Source organism: Pleuronectes platessa, chromosome 10 (genome assembly GCF_947347685.1).
Source record: "Pleuronectes platessa chromosome 10, fPlePla1.1, whole genome shotgun sequence".
In the NCBI taxonomy this organism is placed as follows: Eukaryota; Metazoa; Chordata; class Actinopteri; order Pleuronectiformes; family Pleuronectidae; genus Pleuronectes; species Pleuronectes platessa.
Genome location: NC_070635.1, coordinates 25,813,678 through 25,827,394, shown reverse-complemented (window position 1 = coordinate 25,827,394; position 13,717 = coordinate 25,813,678). Strand labels below are relative to the sequence as shown.

The 13,717-nt window shown below is 41.0% G+C and overlaps 1 protein-coding gene across 1 annotated transcript; it reads left to right on the top strand.

Moving 5' to 3' along the window:
- Nucleotides 1–672: 672 nt before the first annotated feature.
- On the top strand, nucleotides 673–13,271 carry rnf144b (ring finger protein 144B). The gene is made up of 8 exons (XM_053432775.1): nucleotides 673–967; nucleotides 3,269–3,538; nucleotides 4,867–4,971; nucleotides 5,838–5,898; nucleotides 7,279–7,492; nucleotides 9,899–10,043; nucleotides 10,182–10,271; nucleotides 12,261–13,271. Exons 2-8 carry the CDS (start codon nucleotides 3,365–3,367, stop codon nucleotides 12,429–12,431), a joined length of 960 nt encoding a protein of 319 aa, XP_053288750.1. The 5' UTR covers nucleotides 673–967; nucleotides 3,269–3,364; the 3' UTR covers nucleotides 12,432–13,271.
- The last annotated feature ends 446 nt before the right edge of the window (nucleotides 13,272–13,717 follow it).

The following is a 13,717-nucleotide window of genomic DNA, read 5'->3' as shown; positions in this document are numbered from 1 at the left end:
ATTACCATCATATCATCAGTACTATTACCATCATCTTGCCACTGCACCTTATCTAGCTATTTATCTTGTGTTCCTGTTTTTTTTTTTTTTTTATTCTTTCTACCTCAATATTTTGTATTTTATTCTATTGTATCGTATTTTATTGTATTCAAATATACCTGCTGCTATGACGACTTAATTTCCCTTCGGGGATGAATAAAGTAATCTATCTATTACTGAAGCTTTTACCTAACACACCCGAGTTGTTACCTAAGCTCGCTGCCTGGTTATATTGAGCCTTCAACTTATGATTACTTAAGCACTGAAGTGGTCCAGGCACACACCTTTTGGTGTCCATGTATTGTTACAATAAATCTGAAAACTCAGCAATCACAACGATATATCGTTTAATTTTATACAGATTTGTAAAACTGCAAAAATCCCTCAAAATAAATAGCTTGGCACAATAGCTATAGTAACTATGATTATCATACAGGCCTATTACATTATTAAATTGCTATTTCTGCAAGTAGATCACTTTTACCTAAATTAACCTTTAAAGGAATAAGTTATGAGTTTACTACAGGCTTGAAGACAGAGGGCGCCAACATAAATCACGTGAGCACCATTTCTTCCCCACTGCCCCTGAAAGCAGCATGAGTTCGGTGGAATGACCAGTAGGGGTAGTCGAGAGTGACAATCAGTGGAGCTTCCTGGATGGAAACAAAACACGAGAGCGGAGCTGACACTCACGCACACACACACACACACACACACACACACACGTACACAAACACACGCGTGAGTGCACGGAGCAGGGCTGCGAGCAGGACGTTTAAACATGTTTTTCTGAGGGAGCAAAGCTGATTATTCTAACAGCACAACACTGTTAGGACACATGTGTCTGTGCCACGGGGGGAAGAGCAGCACTGCGGCTGTGGATCTGGAATCAGGCAGCTCCGACACCCAGTGGTCCCCCACTGACAAGGTAGGTCCCCCCCCATCCCAGCAGAACACACACCCCATCATGTTCACCATGAAATTATTTAACACAGTGGATGCGTCAGTGTTTCAGTTTCGGTCTATGCGACTGTGCAACCTTGGGAGGGATGCAGATGAGTCAGATTTCATGTTTCATGCACTGTAACAGATCAGATATTACTCTGGTACCACACTAACTGTACAAACATATCTCAGTCCTTTTAGGAAATGCTGTAATATCATTATTAACTGACACCTTTATTAACTAACCTATGTAATTCAGTGTCCACTGCAGTGACTGTGTAAACTGATTTACACTGTGGAGGCTTTCATGTCCCCACTGCATCATTCCCATCGTTCATGCTGCTGTCTATCAGCTGTATCTGCTCTTGCTTTCAGTCTCTCTCCCACAATACACACACAGGTTATTAGGCCAGAAATTCCAGGAAGTGATTGCAGCTGAATAAATGATGCCATATAATTACAGCTACACACTCTCTGCCCAGCTGCCCGCTCGCCAGCACAGTGGAAGCCTGTGTCAACGCAGCAGCAGCAGCTTTTCACCACCCTTACCCTCGGCAGGAAGGCCATGTAGACCTTGATCCATGATGACTGCTAATCGCTGAACGATCAGCTCCACACCTTAAAAGAAACAGTGAGCGCACAGGGGAGCTTTGATTAGTGAATAGCTCCAGCAGGGAAGATTCAAGTTTTAACGCAGGCTTGTATTCTCAGTTTGATTGCTTTTCAGGGGCAGGGACTGCAGTAAGGTTGGGTTTTGTAGGCCAGTGAGGAAACTGCCCAGTATCTATCATACCTACGGTGGCAGACACTGTCAGTTCTTACCTAAAAACTCTTCTATCTGATCTACTGATAGATGGTTACCCAGGTAATCTCCAGTTCCTGTAACCGATGACTGCTGTCGATCCGCCTCTCTGATAGTAGTGCAGGATACACCATGACTGTGCAGAAATACTCACAAGCTCCACTATCAGTGATCTGCATGTATGCCACCATGGATCGATAGTACACAACAAAAGAGTACTCACTGAAACAAAATTTAGGACACTGGTAGTGGTGTTAGCTGTATTGATTTAAACTGCTCCAAAGTTTCCAACAGCCAACTTTAAATGTCTGCTGAAATGGAGAACATTGTGCGTGGGATAACGTGTGATTATAGCAGCCGCCTCGGCTGCAGTGTGTTTTTAACGCCACCGTTTCCTGTGTGACCCTGTTCTGTGCACAACCACTGTTATCTACAGGATTAGCTGCTAATCCAAGATTATGGTGTTATTATTTCTCATGCTTTTTGGGATTGCACCGCCGGATCAACCAAAGGGATGGTTTGGGGGTTTTGTTGACTTTAATTCCCGTTAACACTAGATTAGATGTTTAGTATCCACCAACTCTGGTAGTAGTAAGTAAACTGCTCTTTGTGTATTAAATTATTATATTATTCTACATTGGTCCAGACTTAATGTATCTCAACCACTGCACAGAATGCCATAACATTTGGCACAGAAATATATGTTTCCTTCAGGACTAATTCAAATAACATCTGACCTTTTAGCATGGATCATTCCACCGACCACCTGGTCAAATTTTTTTGTTTAGAATTTGTCCAATACTTTGGTTTGTGACCAAATACACGTCGCATTACTCACCTATGATTAGAGTCTAGTGTTGACTGGTAAATAATAAAATACTAAGCTAAGCTAAGTGAAAGTGGCAAACAATAGTATTATTGTGAGTATGTTAGTGAAAATTCAGTTGAGCCTGGCATGACATGTTGAACTTTAGCAGCACTCATAACTCAGCCAAGGCCCAACAGTCCCCTCATGAGACCATGTTTAAACTTTTAATTTTTCCCTTTTCATTACGATCCATGAATCCAAAACATCTTGCAATGTTAAAGAAACAGAATTCAAATTCATGGATTCTGCTCCCCTGTCCAGCACCACATTTATGATAACTGTAGGCCCAGTAAAAAACAAGCCTTAGACTTTGGCTTTAAAATGAAATACTTTAATTATTTATTATAGACATGTTGAGTAATCAACATTACTGCAGTATTTACCCATCATTAGCTTCATGCACCACGGAGCTTTTAACAGTAACTAATTCACATGTCAGGTAACAAGACAATGACAGTGTGTTGCTTCAGAGAGAGGTGAAGACATCAGCGTTGCTACACCAGTTACCAGAAGGAGTGAGAGGTGCTAGAAAAGGGTGCAGTGTTGTCTGAGAGCCAGGTAAACTGTAACAGGAGAAGGACAGTGCTACACCTTTATGTTTTTTTTGCTTCCAGGAAAATGGCGGCTGTGGCTCCTCTCTGTCCCTAAAAGAAGGGCTAGGAGCGGCCTGATACCTTCTTGCTTCCCTCCCCGCCTGACTCGCCCCCTACATGGCCAGTAGGAGTCCCACCCTGAGCCAGGAAGCCAGGGATTCTGTACCCGGGACACCTGAGGCTGGCGCTGACTCTCAGCCAGGGCCCAGGGTCTTCTGCAAGCTGTGCCTCAGTGAACAGCCATCGGCAGCAACCAGCCAACAAAGCTGCAACTGCAACTTCTGCACAGCTGTGAGTAAAGACGTACCCACTTCATTTTAGATATCTACAGCAGATAATGCTCGAATCCAAGTACTTGTTTGAACAGTGAAGGACACATTAGCGGCAATGGATCTGAAACCTGTGAACCTTGGTTACTGAAGCAGAACATGGGTCCTCCAGGCTATATTTAGATTGTCTCGAAGAAGAAAAAGTGTATATCCCCTGCTTTGCTCATGTCTTAATTATTGTGTGTGGGTGGTGAAAGTTGTACAAAAGGGATCCAACAACACATTTTTTCTTTGGGTAATTTAGGCAAAAGTCCAGCATTAAAATGACCTGGGATGGGATGCTCCTCTTTAATGTAGCACCACTTCCTGTTTTAGGATGCTAAAATAGATCTTGTATATGACAGCTTTAGTGAATCTCTGAAATGTCCCCGGAAATGTTTGTGATTCTCCCAAACATTTTTTTATATTTTCTACATGGAACTCCAAAATATCACCTGGCAGTGTTTTCATCTACAAGAGAATTATATGATTAGTCAGATTTTTTAATACAGAATTAGAGTTCTGCTACGACACTGCTCTTGTTCCTCTAATACGTGCCTGTCTGGTATGTATAATTTTATGCTCTGACACAGAAAGGTTGTCAGATAACGGCAGGTGTTAATATCCGTCCGTGCTGGCTATGTTGTCGGTGTTTGGCACGCACAAGGTCACACAGATAGAACACGCACACACACACCGTGTCACGGGGGAAGGAGGGAGGGAGATGGATAAACTGTGCTTATCAGTTGGACTGCATTGTATGAACCTAGTTCCCCAGCACACACTATTGCTTGTGTTTTATTGTGTTAAATGGGAAAGCACATGATGAGCACAAGTTTGTGCTAATAAATGAGTTTAAAGATACAGCCCAGACCGCTAAAACAGATTTGTTTTTCATCTTCCACCGAAAAGTGACATTTAAATGTTTTTAGTTTCTGTTCCTCCAAACTGTCTCCCTTTGCGCAATGTTTACATGGTTCCTCCTACTCCTCCATAATTGATGGCTGAGGTAACATGTGACTTATGACGTGAGGCTGTTCATAAGAAATCTCTGTTTATGTGGCATTTAGTTTTGCCCTGTTTGCACAACAGCTCTTTTAATATATTTGTCATCAGTAGATTTCAGTGTTTTAATATGTTGTGTTTTTTGTATATTTTTCATCCAGGGTGGATGGCGAAGATAAAATATATGCCTATGATTTGTTGTATGTGTTGCTGTTTGCAAGGGCATGGCATGTGTGATGTATTTTAGTACTATTGGTTCCTTTAAAAATCCAGACTAAAGGTGTCGTGTTGTTCCTCCCTCTCCAGTGTTTGCAGCAGTATGTTCAGCTGGCCATCATGGAAGGTGGGGGGGCACCCATCACCTGCCCAGATATGGCCTGCCAGAAGACTGGCGTGCTATTGGACTCTGAGGTATGTCCTGTTTAAAACCAACTATATCTAGGTCATAAGGAGCCATCAAGTGTCTCATAATATAAAATACTAAAATTATGTTGATTTCCCAACTTAAAACTGGTTTGAGGCAATTTGATATATTCCTAAATAGCTGACTCCACCGGTTTGTTTGTGCAAGCTAACTTGTTTTTTAAGACTTGATTTCGGTCAGGTATTGTGAAAATCCAGTGAATCCAACCTTAACTAAAGTTATGAGAGAATTCTTGTTTGTCACACAGAAAGTAAAACCCTGCAACCTGTTAGACATCCCACACTCCACGCAGTTAGCCCGTTAAAGAAGAAGCTGATTCACAAACTCATGGAAATTCTGCCTCTTACTTCCTCATTTGCAATTCTACTTTGTCCGAAAACAACTGCATTAGGTCACTTACTGTAAGAAAAGCCTCTACTTTAATATTTTTTTAATATTAAAGTATTACTCAGGGCAAATAACATACACAGCAGGCAGCTTTAATGCTTATAGTTTTGATTGAAATATTACAATATTGTATTGTTGTACTAATTTCTTCCTCTTAGCTCTGAGAAATAATACAGCAATTTGCAGTTGCTAAGTAACCACTTTATCCTGGATGATATTTGAAGTATTGCAAGCACATTAAATTACCTTGACCACTTGGCTTTTTGCACATTTCTGTTCGGGTTTACCTGTAAATGACTTCAAACTTAATTTTTACCAGACGTGCGATGGGGTTATATGAAAATCCGCAAACCTTATTTTCAAACCCCTGTGATCTCTTGATGAGTGCTTAAGCTCAAAATTCATTGTCCGATATCAGACTGAATAAAACATGACTAAAGCCCCACTGTGTGCCTGGTGTTTGCAGATAGCCAGCCTGGCTGCAGCGGATCAGGTAGAGCTGTATCAGCGGCTGAAGTTTGAGAGAGGTAGGTATTGTTGCATTGGCGTGATGATGGCTGGCGATAGGCAGTGGACTATTTCAGGTCACACCACAGCTGGGGGCATTACACTAGCTCCACAACGTGCTGAGCTTCAAATGCCTGGGATACTGTGGGACCTCCAGTATTGTCCAGGAGGTGACTGAAACTGGGGCTTTAATACCTTCAGGGAATTCTGTAGCAAATCCTTTAAAAGACTCATGTAACTATTCTGAGTCATCTGATGTATTGTATGACCCATGCATAAATGATTGAACTTATATCGTGGAAATGTTTTGTGAATATCAGTCCTGCTTTGTAGCCCAACAAACCGCAAAGGGTTGAAATAGCTTTCTGTTGACATTTACAAACTGCAAACAGGTTAGAGTTACAATAACAATATGCTGTAAAGCCAATAACAGTTATAGTTTACTCAGACCATAAATAACTTATAAAGTTTAAAGCATAAAGAAGTGCAAAGTACAGGCTGTTTTGCTACCGTGTTTCCTTTCTGTTCTGACTCACAAATACAATAATGAACCGAGATTTGAGTCCAAACATTAATGCTTGGCGTGTTGTGCTAGCTAGTGGTCTGTATTACCACCACTGTGGTACAGACTGAATCTCATTGTGAAATGTGGCCCCTCAGGATAAATTGTAATAGCTAACTCATCCAACCATCATCACTTTTGAATTGAATCATTAGAAATATTTAGGTAATAAACAAATGTATTCAAAATTAATAACATTTCCATCAGCCTCAGTTCCGCTGTGTTCAGTGTCAACTAGCATGCTAACCGTCAGCTTACTATCATCAATGCAGGATAGCATGAATAAAAGAGCCTCACAGAGCCGTTAGCAGGTTAAAACCTTTTAGTATTTCAGATGCTAAACTTCGCCTATTAAGTTTAAGATTTTATGCATGTGTGCCTCTCTGTGTGTACCGTGCTACACTAAGATAGTACAAATGACTGTTTCTGCTAAATATTAGCATGTACATTAACAGTGTAAAATGTAGAAATAATGTTTTTTAGGGCAGCAATGAAGAATTGTTCTCATTGTTGATTAATCTGTTGAGTGGACTTTTCTGTCTCCAGCTCAAAACCCAGATAGATAATATTATGTAGTATAATATAAAAAGGAGGAAAAAGGCAACTTGCATCGAACCAGTTGAGACTTTTTATCTTGAGAATTTTGTTTTTTATTAATTTCCTACCGATCCAGTAATTGAGTAATTGACTAATTGTTTTAGTTCCAAACCATTGATGAACATGAAAAACAAGTCAGACCACTATTTTTCAGTATTACTTGGCTCTATGTACAAAACATGCATTTATCTCCGCACCTACTTCATGAAACTATTGTCAATCTCCCTCTTTGCCTCTACAGGAGTGAAGCTGGACCCCAGTAGAGCCTGGTGCCCATTGGTTGAGTGCCAGGCGGTGTGCAGTGTGCAGCCAGGCTCTGAGGGCCAGCCCTCTGCTGTGCATTGCCCAACCTGTCACACAGTCTTCTGCTCCGGCTGCTCCGGCCCCTGGCAGGACAGCCACACCTGCCCTGAGCGTCAGCCCATGATGTCATCCTCACCCTCTCATGAAAGCCGGTCAGTCAGTTAACTGCTCGGTCAGCCGCCCGCCGCCGGCAGCCACAGTGTGAACTTTGAAAATGATACTGTGTGTGCTGAAAGCAGGATAAGTGTGTGAGACAGACTGAGGGTGTACACAATGAACACCTTTTACGGCTGCTAACGGAATCCAGGTGACTGAATGGTAATGGAAATAATTGGTCTGGAAATAGTTAATTTTAAACTATAAAGGTTTATGGTTTTTATTCATTCATCCCCTTTCAAAGAGTTTAGATCTCGTAAAATTCCATTATTTTATTTTATGAGGAAAATCTCATCCTTTCATTTAATCTGAATGGAACTGACAGTTGTAGTGTCAGAAGTGAGTGGATCACTGAGTGGATCATATAAGTAATGTGTTCTTCATCTCCCTGTGGAGAGCTGAAAACTAACGTTATTTCAGGATTAATAGCCCAGGATTGGTCAGTAGTGCCCTCTGTGTAGTCCCTGTTGTACTGTTACATGACTGCGCAGCTCTTCACTGTGGCTCTGCCTCACTGACTGATGTCATAGGAGACTTGCTGTGTTGTGTTGGAATTTCATTGTCTCTGTGCCAAAGGAAGGTGAAGGATTGGCACTGAGCCAATCTGAGTTAGTCCACTGTACAGAAGGAGCCTGCGCGGTAGTGGAGCTGTGGTCTCTGCAGTGGGATGTGGAGGATGGAGCAGGCTGAGTGAGGGAAAGTCATCTTTAGATTTGAATTGAACTTGTATTGAGCATAATATACATTTGACAGGCAAACACAGTTTTATTGTACTACTCTGTACCTACTCAGGTTAGGATTCCAAAGTCCCTTAGTGTAACTCCCCCTTAGAGGTTTCTGACTAGAAAGCAGGACAGCTAAGTTATTTTCACATTTTATTTTTAAATTCACCTCATTTGATTCCCTTAAATAATAATGTTATTACTGCTTCTGTTCTCTGACATTGTCTTCATATTATCCACTCTATTTAAGAGGGGTTGTTAATTCTTCCTAATTTGTCTGTGACAAGTCGTGTTTCTGTTCCACCTTTATTATTTTCAGTCGACATTGAAGCTCTGTGTCAGCAGCTGCTGTAGGATAAGTTAACAGATTTTGGTTTCTGTGAGTCAATGTACAGATTGTTTGGTCTTATCTATGCTTGTTTACATCATGCCACTTTTATGGCTTTGCCAAGGGAATATGTGGTTGTAATTAGAGCTGAACAATTAATCAAAATATTTTAGAAATCACAATATGGCAGAGTGACATATCCAAATCTACGGAGCTTTCGTTTTTGATAAAAGTCAAATGTGTACATAGAGCTATATGAAGCTTTTTGGTGCTACAGAGATGCACGGGGCTACAATTTATTTTCTCCAGAGGACGATAGCCACTTGGTACAGACCCCAGCAGAAAGAAATTATATTATCACTTTTCTTCCTGTGAAAATGAAATACATTAATTCCCATTCCCATTAAAAGGTTCCCTCTTATCGCAAATGCAATATCTGTCCAAATAATGGCATTGTGATTATTTAGCCCTAGCAGCTTATACTTATAGTGCTTTCTTGGTTATTTTGTGACAGTTCACTGAACTCACATTTTTATAGACTATGATTGCAGGTGGACTGCTTGCATTATAGTATTGAAGTTATCCTTCAAAATGTTTACCCTAATCAATGCTGCTAAAAACTTTAATCTGGATGATGTTTTCCTACACCTGACATCTATTGCACTTCTGTCCATCCTGGGAGAGGGATCCCTCACATGTGGCTCTCTCTGAGGTTTCTACGTATTTTTACCCTGTAAAAGGGTTTTTAGTAGTTTTTCCTTACTCTTTCTGAGGGTTAAGGACAGAGGATGTCAAACCCTGTTAAAGCCCTATGAGAAGAATTGTAATTTGTGAATATGGGCTATACAAATAAAATTTGATTGATTGATTGATATAGGCTCACACGAAAACATGCTACCTGCCCGGCACCAGCAGACATGCAAAGTTAGCAACAGATATGTCATTTATAAAAGCGAGATAATTCCATCAGGACAACGCTGAAGGAAGAGTTAATATTGGATTTGTTTTTATATATGAGATTGTATGAAATTTTTGCGTGAACAACTTTAAATTCTGTTAATTCAGGTTTAAGGATATTTCATCACAGACAATTCTATGTGATTTATAAGTAGAATAGAAACTCCTCAGGTTTTTGTAACCCTCAGTCATGATTTTGAGCACTGCTGCCCTAAATTGGGCTCAGAGAATATTTCATATCTTTCCCTCCCAAAATAATTGACCCAGTTCAATGTTGGCACTGACCCTTTACTCGGCTGCAAAATAAAGACTTCAACACAGCCAGCACACTCTTAGGGCCTTCTCCCTGTAAGCTGGATACCTCATATCTGTTGTGCCCTACTCTCTATCCACAGGGGCCGCTCCTACAGCCACTCTGACATACCCATCAAACAGTGTCCCATGTGTGACATCTACATAGAGAGGAACCAGGGCTGTGCACAGATGCTGTGTAAGAGCTGCAAACACACCTTCTGCTGGTACTGTCTGCAGAACCTGGATGTGAGTCCCGCTGCAACACACCTCAAACATGTGAAGTTCAGAACACCCCAGCCTACTTCACTGCCTTCAGCTTGTTTTTGAATTCCATCCGTGATTAATAGTCAGCTAATTTCGTATCTAAACATTGTGTAAATGTAGGGGGACATCTTCCTGAGACACTATGACAAGGGACCATGCAGAAACAAGCTGGGACACTCCAGGGCCTCTGTGATGTGGAACAGGACACAGGTGAGGCATCTGCGCAGACCCCAGAGCAGACCCAAGCTGTGTTCCAGTTCAGGGGCCACACCCTTTGGAGATCGCCTTCATCAGCCCTGTAGGCCACAAATCGAACTGCATCCTCCAAAGAGGATTTCATATGCGCGTCACCAGCCTGTCCTGCCCTGACTGTTGCATCGTTAACTACTTTGAGCCTCTGCATTTACTGAAGCTCGGCCTCCCTCATACCTAGTTATGATCACTATTGTCCCCTAACCTAACATGATATTATTTATTTTTTAGTTGAGGTTTCAAGGCGCCATGGTTCTTTAAACAATTGTACTGTTAACTCTTTGACTGAGTTGAAGCCTGAAGTGATTTGTCTCCAGCGCACAATTAATATTGGGATAAGTTGGGCCGAGAAGATTCCAGTTATTGCATCCTTCGGGGCTCTGGAACGGAGGTATTCATTTCTTGGCTGCATTTGAAGGAGCCTTGGAAGTAGCATGGCCCAGTCGTGCTGCTGTGACACAGTTGGTCAAATGCAGCCCCGGAAGGATGCGCCTCCTGAATTGGAGCACAGCTATACAGTATCCATTTCAGGGTTGTGGTGACGTGCTATTGTCTAAATGGATTAGACTGCAGAGCCACCCATCCATAAGTGGCAGCTTATTCCATTCATGGCTTTGATTTTAGTAAAATTGCTCCATCACATTATCAGGATTGGATGTTAAAGATTTTGGACTCTGTCCCGGCTGCACTGTTGTGCCTGCCAATTCAGTGAGTCACTGTAGAAACGCCTGGTGAAGAAAACATTAGGGAAACCAATGCAGGACAGTACATTTTAATTGTTACATGTTTCACTTAATGTCAAGCTTTAAACCTTGTGTATAAACACAAGCGTCTAATCTTTGAACAAACTAATTCACTGTCTCACTTGGGAAACTTCATCTGTGCATCTGCTGCTAATTGTATTGGTGAATTTCCCTTTAAAGTCTCTTTCAGCTCGTTAGTGATTTGTTGTTTTCCACCAGTGTGCCCAAATAATCCTTTATCAGACATTAAGCTGAGCTAATCCCTGCTCTAATCTTAAATTCTTCTACTTTAATGAAGTCGTCCATTCAACAAAACAATGACAATTGGCTACCAAATCTACTTTCTCTCTATTTTCCCTGATGCCATTATCTCATGATTAGCCTAAGTTTTCCCTGAGCCTCCTTGTTGTGTGTTGGTGTGCCTGCGTCGCTGAGTGTTGTTAAACAGAATAGTTGTCCCTTGCTAAACAGGTCCTGGCAGAATAAGTCACAACCTTGCTTGACAGGTCCTCTAAGTTTAACAGTCTGCTTGTGAAAAATTCCTTTTGCCACTCTAACTCCTTCTTAGCTGCCTCCAACCACTGCTGTTGTAACAGGACATCAAGACTTAACATATACTGGGTTTGTAAATTTATACAACATTATGATTTATAGTGGTACACACTACATCGACAAAAGTATATGGACCAACCACGGATTTTTTTATGGTGCTACAAAAGCAAGCAATCAGCCACAACAGCGTCCGTTAGTTTCGGTCAGTAGTGTTGGGAAATAAGGCCTCGCAGTTAGTATGTCAGTTGTTGTCTGTGGATGGGTTGAGGTCAGTGTTTCGTGCAGGCCAAGTTCTTCCATAGAAAATGTATTAAACCATATTCTTTGTGCATACTAAGAGTAGGTTGCTTGAGTGTGACATTTTAGTTTCATCAACAATTCCCTTCCACCATCTGTCACTGTTCCAACGTTAAGGCAGAGCAGTATTAAACTGTATTCTAAGCAATTTGTTTACAGTAATGATGTATACAGGTGTTAAACCTGAAAAAGAATGAAACTAAAGTATAAAGTTGTAGACTGTAAAACAAAAACATCCCTCTGGGTTAGTCACTATGAGCAACCTCCTTAAAATTCTACATAGGTGTTTGGCCTATTGTTAATTTGAAATCATGGATTTGATTGATTATTTATTGATTGGTGTGTGTTCCTTCAGGTGGTAGGTATCCTGGTGGGGGTCAGCATCATTGTGCTGGTGACATCTCCTCTCCTCCTGCTGGCCTCACCCTGCATCTTGTGCTGTGTCTGTAAGCCCTGCCGAGGGAAGAAGAAGAAGAAGAAGAAGAGGAAGAAGGACGTCAGTCAGCCGAACTCCTCCACATCATAGCAGCTCCTCCCTTTCATTGGCCCAGCCCACTCCTGATGTTGCCAAAAGAAACCAACAAAGTGCAAGTGGTGGAAATGAATGAACATGAGGACCAATGGAGTACTTCTTCTTTGCTCTACAGACTGGAAGCCTCGTCGGTGGGACGGTGGAAGTGTAACTGAGGAGACTGAATGTAACAAATTCATCTTAGATGTTTTTGAATGCACACCTGGACGCAAGGAGAAAGCAGCGGCTGTGAGGGTTCTCCTGGAATGAGCTCTTTCTTTGTCTCTCTCTCTCACACACACACACACACACACACACACACACACACACACACACACACACACACACACACACATGCGCACACAGTTAATGCCACCTTCATGTGCCAAATGTCATGATGCCAAACCAGAGGGGTTAGGTGCTCAAGTGCCTCACTCTACAGTGCCTGGTGCTTGGTTATATTTGCTTTGCCTTCCATTCTATCTTTATCTTATGCAAAAATGTTAGCATTATAAAATCGGACAACTGTCAGGATCACACAGGGTCGTAAATCCCTAGTTAAAGAAGTGAAATACTCTTTCATAATGGGAGAAGGCAAATGGTATTATGAAATATGATAGGGCTTCAGTGTTGCACAGAGAACGTTTCTCCTGCAAGTGTGTATTGTTTCCATCTGGTGTATGTTCCAGACCAAAGGCTCTAAGGATAACGTGTACTTTTCTAAAAGTGTGTCAATATGTATTTAAGGGTTATGTGTGTATGTTATCATTTCTACATTTATGTTGATGTTTCTGCATCAGATATTTTATAAAAGCACCACTGTAATTGAAATAAACATAGTGTATTGTACATGAATCAGATGGTACTGTGTTTGCTCATTACGTTTATCTGATTGGTCGTTTCTTCACTTTTGTCTTTGTAATAAATTGTTAGAAGAGCATACATCTGAAGGCAAGCCTAAAAAGAAATGAAAGCAACCAAAGTGCATATTTAAATATGAAAATTAACATTATGATGCACATTTTCACAGCCTTGAGGTTAGTAATCTTTGCTCCAATTGAACTTATTCATCTTCTGTTTAACATAGGTTCATGCATTACAACCAAGAATACATTATTGCTATCATTCAAAACAACCTACAAAACAAAATACCACTAAACTCTTACTAAATATGATAATCAGGCTTACAGCTATTTATGATATTGCATATAATTTATGATCAAATATCAATTGTTCACATGCATTTATTTTTAATGTGAACATTTTGTGGTGATACTGAACATAGATATTTCATAAGCATT

Excerpts from the sequence above, each read along its gene's own strand:
- rnf144b (XM_053432775.1), top strand. The coding sequence starts at position 3,365 with ATGGCCAGTAGGAGTCCCACCCTGAGCCAGGAAGCCAGGGATTCTGTA. Across the intron at positions 4,972-5,837 it reads GCGTGCTATTGGACTCTGAG|ATAGCCAGCCTGGCTGCAGC; the intron begins GTATGTCCTGTT and ends TGGTGTTTGCAG. Across the intron at positions 10,272-12,260 it reads TGATGTGGAACAGGACACAG|GTGGTAGGTATCCTGGTGGG; the intron begins GTGAGGCATCTG and ends GTGTTCCTTCAG.